Here is a 16844-nt window from a genome sequence, read left to right as displayed (position 1 = left end):
TGACACTGGGCAGTGACACCGGCATAGGGTGCTGACAGCAGGCACTGAGCACCGGGCACTGGCACGGAGAGCAGACACTAGGCATTCACACCAGGCACTGAGTGCTGACACCACCACCAAACAACAGGCACTGACATCGGGCACTGACAGCAGGCACCAAGCACTGGGCATCATCACCAAGCACCGGGCGCTGACACCAGGTATTGACATCAGGTACTGACAGCAGGCACCAGGCACCAACACCAGGCATTGACACTGGGCACTGACACCAGCACTGGGCACTGACAGCAGGCACTGAACACCACGTACTGCACTGAGCACCGACACCAGACACCAACACTGGGCACCGGCAGCAGGCACCGCCACTGTCACCAACACCATCCAATGTGCACCTGCATCCAGCCTGCAGGGAGGGCCCGAGGGGAATGGCCACAATCAGGGCTCTGCACCAGCCGAGATTTTCCATGTAACAACAGCGAGTACAATGACTGAGGCTGTAATGGAATGGGTGGTCTTGGGCCACTGGAGTGCACCTGCATTACCTCAAACTTTCTATCACAAGCACAAGAATTAGAAACATTAAAAAATAATAAAATACACCACACCTCTGGCTGCAGGAATCCTGTGTGCCACATAAACACTGCCGGTTCTGGCAGCACCAAGGATTTCTTGTCTTTCCTCCGCTGTGACCTTGGTAGGAAGGTTTGAATGGTGGAATTGGTTACGAGTACCCAGCGTGTGCTGAGACAGACGATGCTGAGCCTGGGACCCCACAGCCAGCCAGGACCAGGCCAGCTGGAGCTGTGCCACGATGGGATAAACTCGTCTGCCCTCTCCTGCCTGCCACGATCTGTGGTGCTGCCAGCATGTCCAAGAGCCAGGGCTGGCCTGAACCTCACTTTCTCTCCCAGGCCAGCTGCGACTCCGCTCACGTGCAGAGCTTTGAACACCATCAGCAAGATGTTCCTACAGATCCTGCTGCCAGGCAGCAGCCAATGGTGTGCTCTCCACTAGAAAAATTTTAGAGACACACCTGGCACGCACATTGCTGTAAATCCAATTTCTAGCTCCTGGCAGAAAAACAAGCCATCCAACCTGGGTGACCAACGCCCAAACCCTCCTCCAGTTTGCTTCCTGGCCTAGAACCCAACAATGGCAGCGGGGGCCTCACGAGCACCCTGCTCACCAGTGCGTGCACAGGCAGAGCAATCTCACAGCACAACCCCTGACACTGCACCCAACTCAGACTGCTACTGAGCTCTGGAGAAGCGGGTGACAGCAGCATGGACTGTCAGGAGTTCCTGCTCTGCCGCCAGGTTCAGTGGGGGGTCACAACAGCGTTAACTGTCTGTTCTCCTTGCCCAAGGGTTTATGTACACAGATTGGTGCAGCTCTCCCTCCTCCCTCACCACAAGCTTGGATGTCTCCACCAGTTCCATAACACAGCCCAAAGCTTTTACTACCCACTGAGTCTGTTATTCTATGTGTGCTTCCGCTGAAGCTCTTGGAGAGTTTTACTGGATATGCATTTATTCTAAACCCAAAAATCTTTCACCAGCTTAAAGTGAGCAGATGCTCAATAACTTATTACTGCCAGGACTGTGAGAATGGACAAAATTGCAAGGGCTGCTTGGCACACCTGCCTCCCTGTCCCAGCTCCTGTGCTGCTGCCTGTGAGCTGCTGCACCTCCACAGTCAGCAAGAGGCAGCTGGAAACTACCCCCTCCCCAGTGGATCTATGGGCAGGGGGTGTCTGCAAGTGCCAGGCAGGGAATGGGGGAGCAGCGCTGTGCCAGAGCCTCTGCAACTAAGGAGCATGGGGAGAGAAGATCAGGTACCAGACCATGCTGTTCTTGTCACAACACCGTAATGCTTCAAGAACAAGTCCTGGTCTCTACTGAAATTAGACTGGATGGGGCTGGGAGATGACAAAGATCCTCAGCTCCTATCCCCAAACCTTCTGAAACTTCACTCGCCCATTCTCCAGAAAGTTTAAGAGGATCCCCATGCCAGGTGGTGTCACTGTAACTTTGTCTGGAGTCAGTCACAGAAAGAGCAGCAGTTAATTAGTTAATAACAGATAAATGACTATGCAGACAGATGCTGCTGACTTCAACACTTGGACAGTTTCAAGAGCTGAGCTTGCATCAGCCCTCTGGATGCTGGCCAGCCACGGTGACTTCAGACCCCTCGTTTGAAGAGATGTGCTTTCCTCCTGGTTGCTATGTGACACTCACACAAATACAGTCAAACATGCTGCCCTGGGCCCAAAACATTCAGAATGGAAAAAGGCTTTTTCCATAGGATCTCTTCCAGGTGCAGTCTGCGAGGCATTACTCACATGCTTCAAAACATCCTCTATGAGAAGCATGGTCAATTTAAAAGGTATTTAAAATGGCAATCCTCAGAGCTCACAACATCCTCAGAAACACCTGCAGGGATAACATGGCACCAGATGTTCGTGGCCAGCCACGAGTGACAGGAGCACGGCGAGGAGCACCAGCGGTGTGAACACGGAGTAGAAGGCACGTGCTGCCACAAGGACTTTGCCACCAAAACAGGCCCAGCTCTGACTGTGGCCTGCCAGTGCTTGGTGGCCTGGCTCAACCCCCATCTGTAAGGACCCTGGAGCTGCTGACAGTGCAAAGGACAGAAGTAGCCCTACGCGTCCGTGACTGATGGTTCTCAGACAGCCACAGCCGAGGCTCAGTGAATGTCACTGGTCACAGAACAATCTGGGCTCAAATGTCGTAATGTTCAGCACATTTGCCAGGCCAGCCTGTCCCCATGCACACCATCTCCTCCTCCCCATACATATTCTTTGCATGAAACTGTCCCCTCTGCTCTCCCAGCAGACAAGTTCTCAGGGGCTAAGTTGCCTCAGGGGCACTGAACCCAAGGGACAGAAACATCATCCCTGCACTGAAGCTGGGAGTCCTGTGGCCCCAAAACAGCTCCTGCACCCTGCAGGCATGTAGAGAAGGTGTCCAGGTAAGGGAGAGGCTGTTTCTTCTCTTTGCGAAAAATAAATGAGGTTGAAACCAAACATGTCAAATGGAATATGCAAATATGTGTACACAAGTGACTGCTGCTTCAAGGCCAATTACTTCAATTACAGCCTGATCCCTCAGAGCAATGAAGTGTCCTTGAGATGGGTGGCTCAACAAGGGTTTTTCCTCTCCTGGGGCTGGGTTAGCTGAGTGACTCACAGCGACCCACAGGAGGCCAGGGGGTTGGCCCAGCAGGCTACAGGACCAGTCTCTGCCGGGGGCCCTGTCTCTCTGCTCAGCATTGCTGCCAGCAGCAGCAGCAGTGACCGTCTGAGACATTTCACCCCTGCCAGCTCTGGTGGAGAATCACCTCTCTCCGGTTCCTCTCTCCAAAGGCACAGTGAAAATGTTCCCACTGCAGGCAGGGGCATCCCTCCCTCCTCCTGCTGTGCTTGGGCTGCTCACCCAGGCAGCCATTCCTGGCAAAAGGCTGATGCCAAGCCTGCAGGGAGATGGCTCCCACTTCACTCTTGGCTCCCTCTGCGGGGTGAGCTTTGGCTGCACGTGAGCATCTGTACTTCCACTGAAACAACTCAGTTCCATCAGAGCGCAGATGGACCAGCCCGAGTCCCTGAAACACAGGCACCCATCTCGCCCCCTTTAACATGCAGAGCAAAGACTAGAAAGGTCTGAGCTCTCTGCTTAGCATCACTTCTTTTCACCCCTCAGCTGTATGAAAACATCTGATACTGGACAGAAATCTGTGTGCTGTAAAATGGAGCTCAGCTGTTCCCAGCAGAGTGATGGGAAAGATGCTGCTGGATCTGACCCACCGTCGAGAGCCAGCCCAGCTGAATGAGCCAAGGTCCAGCTATATTTTCCAGCTTCTCAGCCCTGTCTCCAGGAAGGCTGCTAGCATGTTTGGTTTTTGTTTTTCTCCCATTTCCTCCAGCCACCTCCAACAACTGATCCCTGGGAGAAAAATCAACCTTCTCCACCTTCCATCTCTTGGCAGACATGACAATGGAAGGGGTCTGTGTAGGGAAAGCTTTTGCCCAAAATAAAGTGACAGAGCACACATTACTCCAGCTGTTCTCCACCATGGTTTTCCTCAGGATTATGGCTGTCAGTGACCAGCTTTGCTCTCACCTGGACCACCTCTCAAGAGTAGACCACACATAGAAAATTACTTTTCTGGGTCTCATCACAAAACTTCCCTATTTTGTTGCCATTTGCAACAGCATCAACACTTTACAGTCTTTCTCTAGGTCTGTTTGCTTGTACTTTTCAGAGCTGAATCTCTTTTTGTCCTTCCCAGCTCGTGTCTCTGAGCCCTCCATACCACATCAGGATGGCTCCTTCCCAGCTGGCACTCACAACATCACTGTCACCTGCACACATGTTGTACCTCTCCTTCCAGATCACTAGAGATACTGGAGAAGTCACTTCTAGCACAGATGCAGCCAGCTGCCCACTGAACAACTAGTGTACCCTCCCTTTAAGCCCCACTCAATTTTCCTATAGAGCCGTAACTGCTGAGCCAATTCCAAGCTCCTGCTCCAGTGCAGACACCCCAGATGGGAAACAAAAACCCCCAAAAGTTAATCCACCTTGTGGCTGCACATAAGGGAGACAAACACACCCCCCAGCCTGGGCAGGCAGAGCCGTGAGGTTCTGGCCTGCTGGAGGTACTGACATCTTAGATAAAAAGGAAAAGGTTATTTTGGACAGAGCCAACTATTTTGCTACAGCCAAACCACAATGTTTAGTTTCAATTTAAACCAACTGAAGTTTGCATTTGACACTTTTAACCATGTTCATAAAAATTGCTTAGAGGAGTTTCCAACACAACGAAGCCTCTTCCAACCAAGAAAGCAGCGAGCCTTGCCTTGCAAATCTCAAATCTCAAGTGTCACATGAATTTGTGAGAACAAGAAGACTTGTCCACATAGCTCATGCAGTTTGGCTCCCAAAGTATGTTTGTGGATTGACTGCTACCTACCAGGAGGTGACACCTCCCCAACACCCCTGTCAGGACCACAGACACCCAGGAACCAGCCCTTCATCACTGTGCCTCGTGCTACAGCAGCATGGTAGGGACAGAGACCCCTCATACCCTGCTGGGTCTCACTGGCCAGTCAGAGAGATGCTGCTGCATCGCTGCTGCTAAGTCCATGTCCTGCTGCAGGTGTTTTCCCTGGGCACCCCCCCAAGCACCAAGAGAGCCCATGGCTGGCCTGCTGTCACAGGAGAAGCAATGGCAGCTACTCTGGAAGCTGCTCCTGAAAACAGCCCTTTCCTGATGCAGCACCAGGTTTTCTGACAACCTCAGAAAATATATACAGTATAAAAAGAAGCATCACCTCTCCTACCTGCTGCAATGGCCTATGGCTAGAAAAGCATGAAGTTTTCAAGAACACATCACATAGAATAACACTCACAGCATCATTCCAAAGCACCAGCAGAGCAAGCCTGGCGTGCCCTGGACACGGTGGCCAGGTACCCCGGTGGCCACACCTGCCAGCCAGCTCCCTGCTCCCACTCCACTGCCCACACACAGGGACCAGCCAGTTCCAAAGCCCTGACCACCCAGGGCTGAGAACGAGGACAGAAGGAAACCAAGGACTGTCGCCACAAGGTAGTGTGAAAGATCAAACTATTTCCATGTTAGGGTAAGTTTTGTGGTACAACATAAGCAGCGAGCAGAAACGCTTCAAATGAATCCCTAACTTCTAGCCCTACTGCGTAACTCCCACAGAATCCAGTATCTGTCTTCTTACACAGGGGTTGGGTTATCAAACTCTGCAGTTTTCATAACTGCTAGCAATAACCTCTGTACTGGCATGAGCAGCCAAAGAACTGACTCATTACTGTGCTTCAGGCATCAGATTTCTTAAAAAAAACAAACACACACATGGAGGATTTTTTTCAATAAAAACCTGAGTATTATCATTCAACTCCATGAACTGTAACACGTTTCACTGTTGTATTTGCATTATGGGAACTAGTTCACTGGCTTGGATTTGTTCCTGCTGTTTGTAAAAGTAACAGAAATAAAGTAACTCATTGTCTTATAAAAAGAGCAAGCAAAACCAAAACACAGATGCTGAACGGGGTGATACTGAGGTGATGAATTAATATTATCAAAGTTCTTTATGAGGATCCCTTCCACAAATGCAAGATTTTAAACTGTGCTAAAGGCACTGCACAACTGCAACTTCAGACTGCGCCAAGCTGCCTCGTGAGGCACAGCCTGCCGTTGGCTTGGTGCTCCTGCCATAAATTACTGGCAAGGGAAACCAGAAAGCTGAATGCAGAAGTCAGAGCACATTTTACAAGTGTCAGAAAAACTAAGAGAGCATCAAGTTAGCCCAAGCTTTTTTTCCCATTTGAGGCAGCCCTGCCTGTCTTTCCAGCCTTTTTCACAAGTTGAACCCGAGCGGTGTCACACAACCGGACACGTGTGACACTGGCTGCCTGCAGGAGAAAGCCAAGGATGGCTCCCAACAGTCTTCTGGAGGGGAGAGACCCTTTGCCTGCTTTCCCTGCCTGATAGTTTCCCTCACACTCCTCCTCCTCCTCGACGGAGCTGCCCCAGCCTGCGGTGCAGCCGCAATCCCGTGTTTGTGGGACCACAGCCAGTTGCCTTGGAAATGACGACTTCACTGCAGAACCACGCAGCAGGACAAACGGACGGAGTGTCTGGGGGTGAGCACAGCGAGCCACGTGCTCCTGCCTGTGTGACTGAACAGGAGGATGGAAACATGGGGTCTCTGCACGGCTGAGCAGTGAGGAGGCACATGGAGGAGGCCACCACAGGCGTCTGGATGACCTTCTTCCCAGCCACCAGGCACAGAGTGTAAAGCTCTTTCCCTGTTGCCTCTGCAGATGCCCAGTGCTGCAGCTCTCCAGTACCTGTTCACACATCAGCAGCCCTTGGTGAACATCCTGACCACAGCAATTCAGAGGGTGTTATCTGCGACCTACAGAGAAACTCTCCTTGACTTCACTATAGTAAAGTGAGCACAGTAATCCACTCTGGCTACACAAATGGCATGACATCTCTCAAGGAAAACTGCAAGACACTTCACAAGGGTAGAGTCCATATTGGCTATTACAGATGGAAACCTGCTCTAGTTAGATCACTCTTGTTAAAAAAGGTCTCTGCAAATAGTTCAGATCAGAGCAGAATGCGGCCTCCCAGTGCTGTTCCTCCAAATTTTAAGTGTTCTGCAATGACAACCCTTGCTGCAGCAAAACTTTTTACCAGGGAAAGGGGCCTCCTGCTCTGAGCAGAGAGCACTTGAAAGGCTCATCTCTTGTTCCCCAGGAAGCCCATTTGCCCACACAGGCAGGCAGCAGCAGCCCCTCATAGCCAGGGCCTCCCCCAGCAGCCTCCTAGCCCCTGCCCAAACAACAGCCACTCTCTGCCCCTGAATCCACTGGCAAAGCTCAAACTCCCACTGATGGAGCAAAGGCACAGCCCCCAACTGCTCTGAGCCACATCTCCACTGTGGCTTCACTGTGCCCCAATACACAGCCCAGGTTTTGTCCTTCCACTAGACTCTGTGATAGAACAAAGTGAGGTTGAACTATGAGCCTGGGTCTGTACTACACCATCCAGCTGCATGACACCACATGTTATCACTGGGCAGTTATTCACTGCAGTTGTGTCCCTGCAAAAATGTTGGTGCTTTAATTGTAGTTAATATTGTTACAAAAAAAAAAAAAGAAACTTTGCACTGCAAAAGTTAGATGATGGATCTCTGTCTACTGCCCTGGGCACAGGCAAGTCTCTTACTCTCAGCTTCTCTAATAAACAGGTTGCTTGGGCAAGGGTAGACGACTTGAGCTCTCTCTTTGATTCTTAATCTGTGAAATTATTCAAAGAAGGTCAATTTGCCTTGACAAAAGTGCCTTTGTGTGCTCTGAGTCTGCAGAGTCCAATGCAGGCAAACTCCCTGTGGCTGTGCAGGCAGCGAGGCTCAGTGTGCACAATGTGCATTTCCCACTGGACTGTCCTACTCTGGGATGAGTCATATGATTCCTTCTAGCCATGCACACACAAGAACACATGGATGAAGCTTCCCACCCTCTTAGGCCAGACATGTAGACAAAAGGGGTTTGGTTCCTGATGCTTGTCCGGTGGAAGGCCTCGGAGGAAGAAATCTAGAGGCAGAAATCATCAGGAAGAGAGGACTGCTGGAGAAAAACCTCAGCTACAAAATGCCAGAGACAACGGTCTACATAAGACCTTAAAAGGGAACAAGACTGTTTCAAATTTTTGGTAGAGCTAATAAAGAAAAGCTCACAGCAAAGCCTGCAGACAGGCTGTCGGGAGCTTCTGCTTCTTTTCCAACAAGCAGCAGCATAAAATTGTTAATGCAGTGGTCAGTTCTGCAGCTGCTATTCAAACCACATGGACAAGGTTGGTACTGACAGGAATAATCCCGACTCTGTAAAACGGACTGTAAAGGAGCAAAGCTCAAGAACAGGAACTGAGAAGCATGCCAGTAAGAAATTAAAAAGCAGAGGCTGAAGAAGTTGAAGTGCAATGAAGAAAGCCCAAAGCAAGCATTGCCTAGCTGGACATTCCTACAGAAGACAGCAGACACCAAGGACAGCCTGATGCTATTCTCTAAAACCCGAACAGGCCAAGTCATCACAGTTCACTGCTGCACTCCCACCAGGCTCTAGCTGGTGAGGTCAGGACTCCAAATCACAAACGTCTGCAGTTTATCAGGGTTTGCACTCCAGACCCAAGTGGAGGTTTCTGCAGAACCCCAAGACATTCATGCCACCTCTTTGTGCTCACAGATGATTTTTGATTCCCTCTTCAAAAATGGGTTTTATTAATTTGCCCCATTCACCATTGAAAACGAGTGACCTTAAGATGGCTACTAAAAAGTTCAGCTCCAAACAAACTCATTGACCAGCAGCAGCGAGTGGCCTTACTTGCCTGATATAAAAATGAGCCACAGGGCCCATTGAAACCCCAACCAGGGGATTCACTCCACACCATTAACTTAACCATCTTCCTGCCCAACTGCTGGTGCAAATGGGACCAGAACCAGCACAGCGAGCCATCTCACCCTCTGGCAGAAGGACCTACCCCGTGGAGCTGGATGGATCAGTTTATCACCTTCAGTTTGATGTAAGTGGAGAAACTTTGTGCCTGATGATACCTCCGGCACTGCCACTTCCAGATCAACGTGACGCCCCTCACTCCTGATGCGGTACTTCTAGTTTGTGTCCATGGGAGATAAGGATCGCCTGCTTTGGACCAACAGCCCCAAAATCCCTACTTTTTTTTTTTTTTTCCTATGCCCGGTGGCGAGGGGACAGGTATTCTTTCACTCAAGTATAAAAGAGCAGCTGCAGCAAACCGAGCCCGCGGCTCTGACACTCGGCCTTTGCCGCTGCCGGTGCCGCGGTGACACCACCGACACCCCAGCGGGCGGGCGGAGCTCCGCGTACCGGGCACGGCCGCGACCCCGCCGGGCAGCCGGGCCGGGGGAGCCACCGGCGGCTCCTCCGGGCCGGCCCCGGGGGCGAGCAGAGCCGGACCCGCCCCCGAGCCCCCGCCGCGGGGCCCGCGCCCGCCGCCCCGGTCCCGGCCCCGGCCCAGCCCCGCCGCAACGCCGGCCCCTACCCTGTGGTCCGCGGGGGCCGCGTCCTGGAGCCGCTCCTCGCTGGGGGCGGCGCGGGGGTCGCCAGCGGCCGGGTCGGGGCCGGGGGCCGCGGCGGGCGGCGGGTCGGGCTCGGGGCCGGGGCGGGAGGGCGGCGGGGCGCGGCGCTGCCCGACGCGCAGCGCCCCGAAGTCCAGGGTCTTGCTCTCGAAGGCGCCCTCGACGCTGCAGAAGAGCCCCCCGCGCTTCTGCCGTGGCACCGCCGCCGAGCCGGGCCGCGCCAGGTACACCGGCAGCTCCTCGTCTTCGCGCCGCCCGTCCGCCGCCATCCCCGCCGCGCCGCGGGACGGCACCGACGGGGCGGGCGGGGCGGGACGGGGCGGGCCCGGGCCGCGGGCGGGGCGGGGCGGGGCCCGCGGGACACGGGCGGGCTCCGCCCGGGCGGCCGCTCCGGCGTCCCCCGGGCCGGGCGGGGCCGCTCGGGCCGCCGCGGGGACCTGACACCGGCCCCTTCCCGGGACGGAGCGGACACACGGGAGCGCACACGGGCTGTGCCCGGGCGCACCGACAGCAGCCCCGTCAGAGTTTGCCCCCGCCGGTTCCTGGGCGCTGCCCGCAAACCGCCGTTCGCGCATCTCATCCCGCTTGGCCACGGCCCCTGCACGGGCGCTGCGGTTGGGCGAACGCTGCAGCCCGACACGAGCGATGTCTGCTGCACAAAAGCTTCACTGCTCCCACACGGGTGCTGCTGTCACGCAAACACCACCAGACGAACCGCACGAACAAGCTCCGTGTGTTCGCTAATTTAAGGTGTTGCTTTGAGAGTTCCATTGCAACTTTATTTCAAAAGCACTGGAGGCCCGGAGGACAGATGGAGAGCCAAGACAATGCTAATGGCTTGGCAGCAATGCTAATAGCAGCAGCAGCCTGTGAAATCTATCATGCAGCACCAGAACTGGAGCTCCGACTAAAATTGTTTTTCGAAGTGCTCATTTCTTTATCTAAAACAAGTGTACGTGGTACCTGGGCTCAACATTCCTACCAAGTGATTCCTCACACCACATATTTGCATTATGACGTTGTCAGTTATGCTTTTTCCAACCTTTTCTGCACAAAGCAAACAGTGCCATTGTCTCTACCGGTCCTCCGAGGACCGGTGGTTCCTAAGGAAAATCCGCATGGAGCCTGACCCATCATGGAGAACAATGACCCTGTGATTAGGACTGGAGAGGCGGTCTGTGGGTACTGGCTGACTGAGGCTTGAAGTTATGAGAGAGGAAATGGTTTGGGACTGTTTCCTTCCTTTTGCACTCTGGGAAGCTTTTGTAACTGGGCTTGTACCAGTGTCATTAACTCACTCGGTTTTTTCTCCACCTAAGTGGAAAAATCTACAGAATCTTGAATTTTTGACTAATTATTCAGGTCTGAAGGGTCAGGAGAAGAGAAGATGCACTAAATATAAACAGGCTGTGTCAGCAAACTTGGAAGAGTTACTTCAACAGCCTTGTGTCACGCAGCAGAGTAAAATGCTGGTCAGTGTCTGCCCTTACTTTCTTTAGAACAGCAGCAGAGAAGGTTGCATTGGGTTGTTATTGTGTTCTTACGTGAACTTTACTGTGCAGCTGCCTCAGCGTTGTGCCTTCATGGCACTCAGCACCACGGGTGCTGTGCCTGCACCAGAGCCCAGCAGCCCCTGGCCAGGGTGTGCCAGGAGAAGAGCCCGGTGCTGACCCTGGTGGGGTGCTCGCTGTCCTGTTTCAGATGCAGGGGCAGCAGCGGTGCCTGGCAGCTAAGGAAGGAAGTATCCCTTCAAATAGCCAGAACAAGTTTGTTTTGGAGTTTTTTTCTACTATTCTCCTGGCAAATGCTCTTCCTCTGTAACTCGCTCAGTGGCAAGACCACCAGTACTGGCCAAACAAACACACACAAAGGGGATGCCTACTAGGTCTTTACCTTCCTAAGGGACTGCCTTAGCATAAAGAAATTTATCCTCCCCTTGCTGCAAGTCGGATCCACTGAGTACAAGATGAAAACCATCTCAGCCAGCTTCTGCCCCTCGTGAGAGGGATGTGCTGCTCTCGGAGCTGGTGGCCGTCCTGCTCCACACAGAGAGCTGAGCCCCGACCTTCCCAGGGCCAAGCACGTGAAGACTGAGCCTTTCCTGGGACAAACAGCCCTGAGCTGCAGCTGCCCCGTGGCTGCGTGCTCTGACCACAGTGAAGTTAGAGTGAACCCCTTGTTTTGGTTGGGACCTCTCCATATGGTTGTGCAGCCTTATGAGGAATTAAAATTCTTTGGAACAAGGCCTGGCCTTTGTCTGATTCTGCAAATGTGCAAAAGTTTCAGCATTGTACTTTAATAGCAATATTTATTCAAATCCTGATTCCAGTGTTTATCTTTCCTAGTGCCTTGCTGCATAAATGGTTGCACTGCAATTATTTGCACCAGTAAAAGGAGTATGGGGGCTCTTCTGAGAAGTGGAGGCTTTAAAATCTGACCTTTAAGGAAAACCACTCACTGTGTAAGAGATAATTCTTGATTTTTATTTCTCAAATTGCCATTTGCTTTTAAGATCTTTTTTGTGAGGTGTTGTAAGGGCACTAGTTCAAGAATACCATGAAAATTGAAGTTTGGGTTCAGTGTGTGTTCACTGCACACTTGCTTTAGGCCCAGCAGAATGCATTATTTATATTTCTGTGTATGTATATCTTGGATCTGATGTGAAGCTTTTAATTACACAATGACAAAATGCATGCCCCCTGTAATTAAGGAAATTTTCCTTTCTTTAAATCACATGTTTATATACTCGTGGACAAAAATGCTTGTCAGGCAAACAGTCATGAGTGGGGCATCTTCAGATCCTGCTGGGAAAACAGCTCTCCTTTTGCTTCTCTGTGCAAAGCAGATGGGAGATAGAGATCAGGGAGGGATCTGGCTGGAACGATGTCTCCCCTGCCCAAGCCCAGGGAAGATGGAGATGGCAGACATGTGAGCTCATGTGCTTGGTGCTGCCTCAGGACCCAGCAGAGTCAACCATCAGCCCTGCAGGGATTTCCTCGGCTCGAGGGCTGGGTTCACATCCTGACTCCAGAACAAGAGTGCTGGTCCATGTGGGTCAGGAGTCTGAGCTGAGCCTGCCACATGGGCACTGCTGATTCTAGCATGAAGGAAAAGACATAGGCTGCTCTTCTGATGGAGGGAACAGCATTTTTGTAATGGGAAATTATGTTTTGTGGTGGCAAGCTTCTCATTCACGTCTGACTGCATCTTTCTAGTGGAGTAAGAACTGTTTAAGGTGCACTGAGAAATGGAAATCAGTCACGTTACAAGGTGAGCCTCACTGGTTATGAATGATGGAATGGTGCCTTCTGGGAAGTGGTCTTTAGGCAAATCCCTTTCTGCAAAAGGATTAGTTAATAAGATGGGAGATAATCACTCTGTCTGGGGTGGGCGTTTTCTTGTTCTGTGCACTCAGCCCCCGTTCTGGTTTTCTTTGTTGCTCCCTCAGCTGCTGCCAGAGCTCTGTCTGGGGTTCCCATCAGAGCCTGTGCAGGGAATGAGGGGCTCCAAGTACTGGAGCTGCAGAGTAACCAGTGAGAGGCACAACACGTGGTGTAACTTTCACAAGTTACTAAGTGTTATCTTTAAAATGTTTGAAGATGAATTCAAATTGCCAACTGAATCATTCAAAGAGCAAAAGTATTGACAGAGAAGTCAAATTAGGTCATCTTGCCTCCCACTGCCAAGGCATCGTTTTTCTCTGATGGGTATTTTCTGATGACTTTGCTAATTCATTTTCTGTTTGTCAGGGCAGTGGGCAGTTTCTTAATTGGAAAAACTCTGCATCCTCTGCTGGCAAACTTTGTGCTGGTTCCCGGATCCCAGATGCTTTGTGCAACACCCTTCTATCTGTAATAAAACCAGAAAATAGAAAAAGTGAAGCATGTCACAGCTTGTGATTTCTTGTTCACATAATGCTGCCTGTGTCACTGGAAGTTGCTAATTACACCAGGAAGCATCTCAGGCTCCATAGCTGTGACTACAATGTTCATTAGACTCAGAGAATGTTGTGTCATTTGAAGGAAAAAGACTGTTGACATTAGGTGGGATTTGACCCCCTCCTTCACCAACGCTTACGAGCTCAAGCAAAGGAAAGCCATGTCCTGAATGAGGACATTTCCTTCCTTGATGTCAAATCCATACAGAATGGCTTTACACTGGTTTTCCTGCGGGCCTGGAGGCAGCAGATCTTTGATTGCACATGAAAGGGATGTAATAATAGTGTAACTTTGTTAGCATGATAAATAAGCATCAGCTTTCATAGCTCATTTTCCTCTAAGGTCTGTGGTTTCAGCTGGAGAAGCACTGGGAAGCAGCAGGGCAGTGGTAGTGGCAGGTTAACACTGATTTCTTCACCCTCATCTGCTTCCTACAGGGCTTGATAAAATTGCATCCCTTCACTTACATGCACATGAAGTAGCAATGGTGAAATAGGCCTGAGTTGTCTTGTTTCGTGCAAAGTCAGAGCTGCCTTTTCATATTCTGCAGTCCTGATTTACTAGGGTGTCCTGTTTTTGGAGGCTGCCAGACAAACAGGGTTGTTCTGCTGATTCATTCTTGCAGCAACATCAGGACAGCCCCCAGCACTGCCTTCCATGCACCTCAGGGAGAGTCAAGCTAAGGACAAACACAGAAGAAACAGTGAAAGAGCCAAACTTGACAAGAAAATTTGATTGTCCTACTTACCTTTAGAAGCAGAGGTCAGAGATGGGTGGGATCTTTCGTTCCCCAAGAAATGGCATGTTCATGAAGGGCAGGTGACTGACAAACCTGCTCTCAGTCAGCTGGAGAGGGCCAGGGGCTGATGCCTCCATCACCACGCTCCAGTTTCTAAACTTCTGGACATAGCAGGTTAGAAGATGAGACAGACCTTTGTGATCCTCCAGGCTGCTCTGCATATCAGTCCCTGTGGGACTGCTGTGCTCAGGGTGATGTCTTTGATGAAATCCTTTACCAAAGTCAAACTGCCGCAGAGTCAGAAAGACAAAGCATTTGACTCTGTCAAAAGCCTGTTCAGTGTTTCATATCAAAGCCACAGGGAAAGTGGGTTCATAGCATAGTAATTTCAATTGCAAAATGCTATTGTATTGTTGGAGGGTGTAATTTCAAGCAACACACACAGCCTGACTTCAGCGTGCTGTCAGTCTGTCATGCTAACAGAGACCACAACTCTGATGAGCAGCTGGAAGTTATAATGTTCTATACCGGGTTATTCCAAGAATATTTCTGAAATGCAGTAATGCTTTTTGCTCCCAGATTTATTTAGTGCAGAGCAAAATCTATGGAAAATTTTGGCATTTCAACATGTGTTGTTTTTTTTTTTTCCTTCCTGAAATGAACTGCTACTCAAAATGTTAACAAATAATAATTGTGGAACAAGGGTTCTGAAAATTTCCCTGTGGAGAATCTGGATTCTCCTTCTCCCTCTCCAAGTCCTTCAAGGAAGGACTATTATCTCCTCCTCATTGCCCAAGGACTCCTGTGGCACTGCAGGCCTCGTGTTCAGATGCAAACTGAGTCACCCAGTCATGAAGTTGTTGGGGACAGAAGGGGACAGAGAAAAAGCTCTCACAAGGCAGAAGAAGTAATGTTTTCAAGAGAGTCAGAAGCACAGATCTGGCATCAGTATGAACCCCAAAATATTCCAACCTGGCTAGAGTCTGCTGGGCCTACCTGAAGTAACAAGGATGGTGACCCAGGAGGGTCATCAGGTGACATCAGGTGAGCTCCAGCCACCTTTAAGATGGAGATAGTTCAGGACCACCCCAGAGATGTCACTCCAGACTTCCAGGAACAACCAAGTAAACTTGTAGATATCTTCTGTTGGTTGCAGGTCAGTGGGCATCTTCAGGATCACAGGGCTTCCTACAGGGCTTCCTTTGGGGAAGGGTGAAACTGTAGCCACTGTAAGAGCTGTCTAGCTTCATGTGGAGTAGACTGTTAGGGCTTGGATGAGATGGATTTACATAAAAAAACACACATTCAGTATAAGTTTGAAGCCTAAAATATTCTGCCATTACATGTGCCAGATTCACTTCAAGAGCAGCCAGCTCAGCTCCTCTGAGTTCATGTTCTGCCTCTCAAAATCAGTCTCTTTCCACCTGTTCTGTTTGTTCCCTGCTTCCCAGACGGCATCATCATCCAGCATCTTCCCCAGGCTGTGCAGCCTGGCTTGGCTGGTCTCACTCTGCATTTGGCCTCTGCTGTGATGGCAAATGCTAACTTGCTTCCAAACATCAGTCTGCTGTTGTGGCTGCCTCTCATTCCAGCCTATCCTAGGGATCACCAGCTACTCTCCTCCGTGCCTGCTTTTGTTCCCAGAAAGGACTTTGAGGACTAAGCTGAGATTTCCTTGTTTCCATGGTGTTGCACTTGACCTAATCAACCATTGCAGACCTCAAATGTCCTTGCCTTCAACCTCCCTGCTCATGGCTTCAGGAGAGCACGCTGACACTCTACAGCAAAAACAGGTGGTGTATCTAGAGATAATTAGTGATTACATGCCAGTGATTACAAGCCTATAATGAGTAATTAGATGTCAACAGAGTAGAATTACAGTGGATTTAAAGGCACTATGTTTGTTTGTTTGTTTATATGGTTCCTTGTGATTGTAAGGAAGCAAGCAGTCAAATATGTTTTGGCCAGGCTGGTGAAGGAGGCGGAGCTGCCATTTGTTCACATTTTTTGTCATGGCCCTGTCCCCTCTGGTATAACCCATGACAAAAGCTGAGTAAGTTCTGCAGGAACCAGGCTGTGACTGAAGATCCTGGTCTGTTTTCCCGTCAGCCCATTTGCTGCCACTTTGGAGGAAAACTGTACTCTCTAAACTGATTGATGCCTTGCAGGAACTAGAACCTGTGCTTGTTATGGTCAGGACTACTTCTTAATTTTTCACTTAATTTTCATACCCCCAGCTAATCTAGTTATGTTAGAAATTGTGTTCAGTCTGTATTCGCTGTCCCACCGAACTTTCCTTTGAAATCACTGTCAGATTATCCCACTCTTATGGACTGGGGGGCTATCCCTTCCACACAGATGTTAAAAATAGATAAAAATAGATAATGTCCATCTATGTTCCTTTTAAGTATGTCCCGGGGAAAAGCAAACATAGCTTACAGGCTCCCTTTTGCAGGGGATAGAAAAAGTCTTCTGTACTACCAATATT

General features: G+C 50.5%; 1 protein-coding gene and 1 long non-coding RNA gene across 2 annotated transcripts in view; one reads left to right on the top strand and one right to left on the bottom strand.

The window, feature by feature from the left end:
* DPYSL3 (dihydropyrimidinase like 3) overlaps positions 1-9954 on the bottom strand; it is a 31308-nt gene extending 21354 nt beyond the window's left edge. Inside the window, exon 1 of the mRNA XM_017822875.1 lies at positions 9643-9954. Coding sequence (XP_017678364.1) covers positions 9643-9948 — 306 coding nt within the window. The 5' untranslated portion in view covers positions 9949-9954. The remainder of the gene's footprint in view (positions 1-9642) is intronic.
* Positions 9955-10135: 181 nt separating this feature from the next.
* LOC108501217 lies at positions 10136-12950 on the top strand. Its single transcript, XR_001876151.1, has 3 exons — positions 10136-11151; positions 12025-12140; positions 12895-12950. It is a non-coding gene; the product is annotated as an uncharacterized LOC108501217 (long non-coding RNA).
* The last annotated feature ends 3894 nt before the right edge of the window (positions 12951-16844 follow it).

This window comes from Lepidothrix coronata, unplaced genomic scaffold (assembly GCF_001604755.1).
Source record: "Lepidothrix coronata isolate B3197 unplaced genomic scaffold, Lepidothrix_coronata-1.0 Scaffold100, whole genome shotgun sequence".
Lineage (NCBI taxonomy): Eukaryota > Metazoa > Chordata > Aves > Passeriformes > Pipridae > Lepidothrix > Lepidothrix coronata.
Note: the sequence above shows the minus strand (reverse complement) of the source record. Positions and strands in the feature narration are given on the sequence as shown.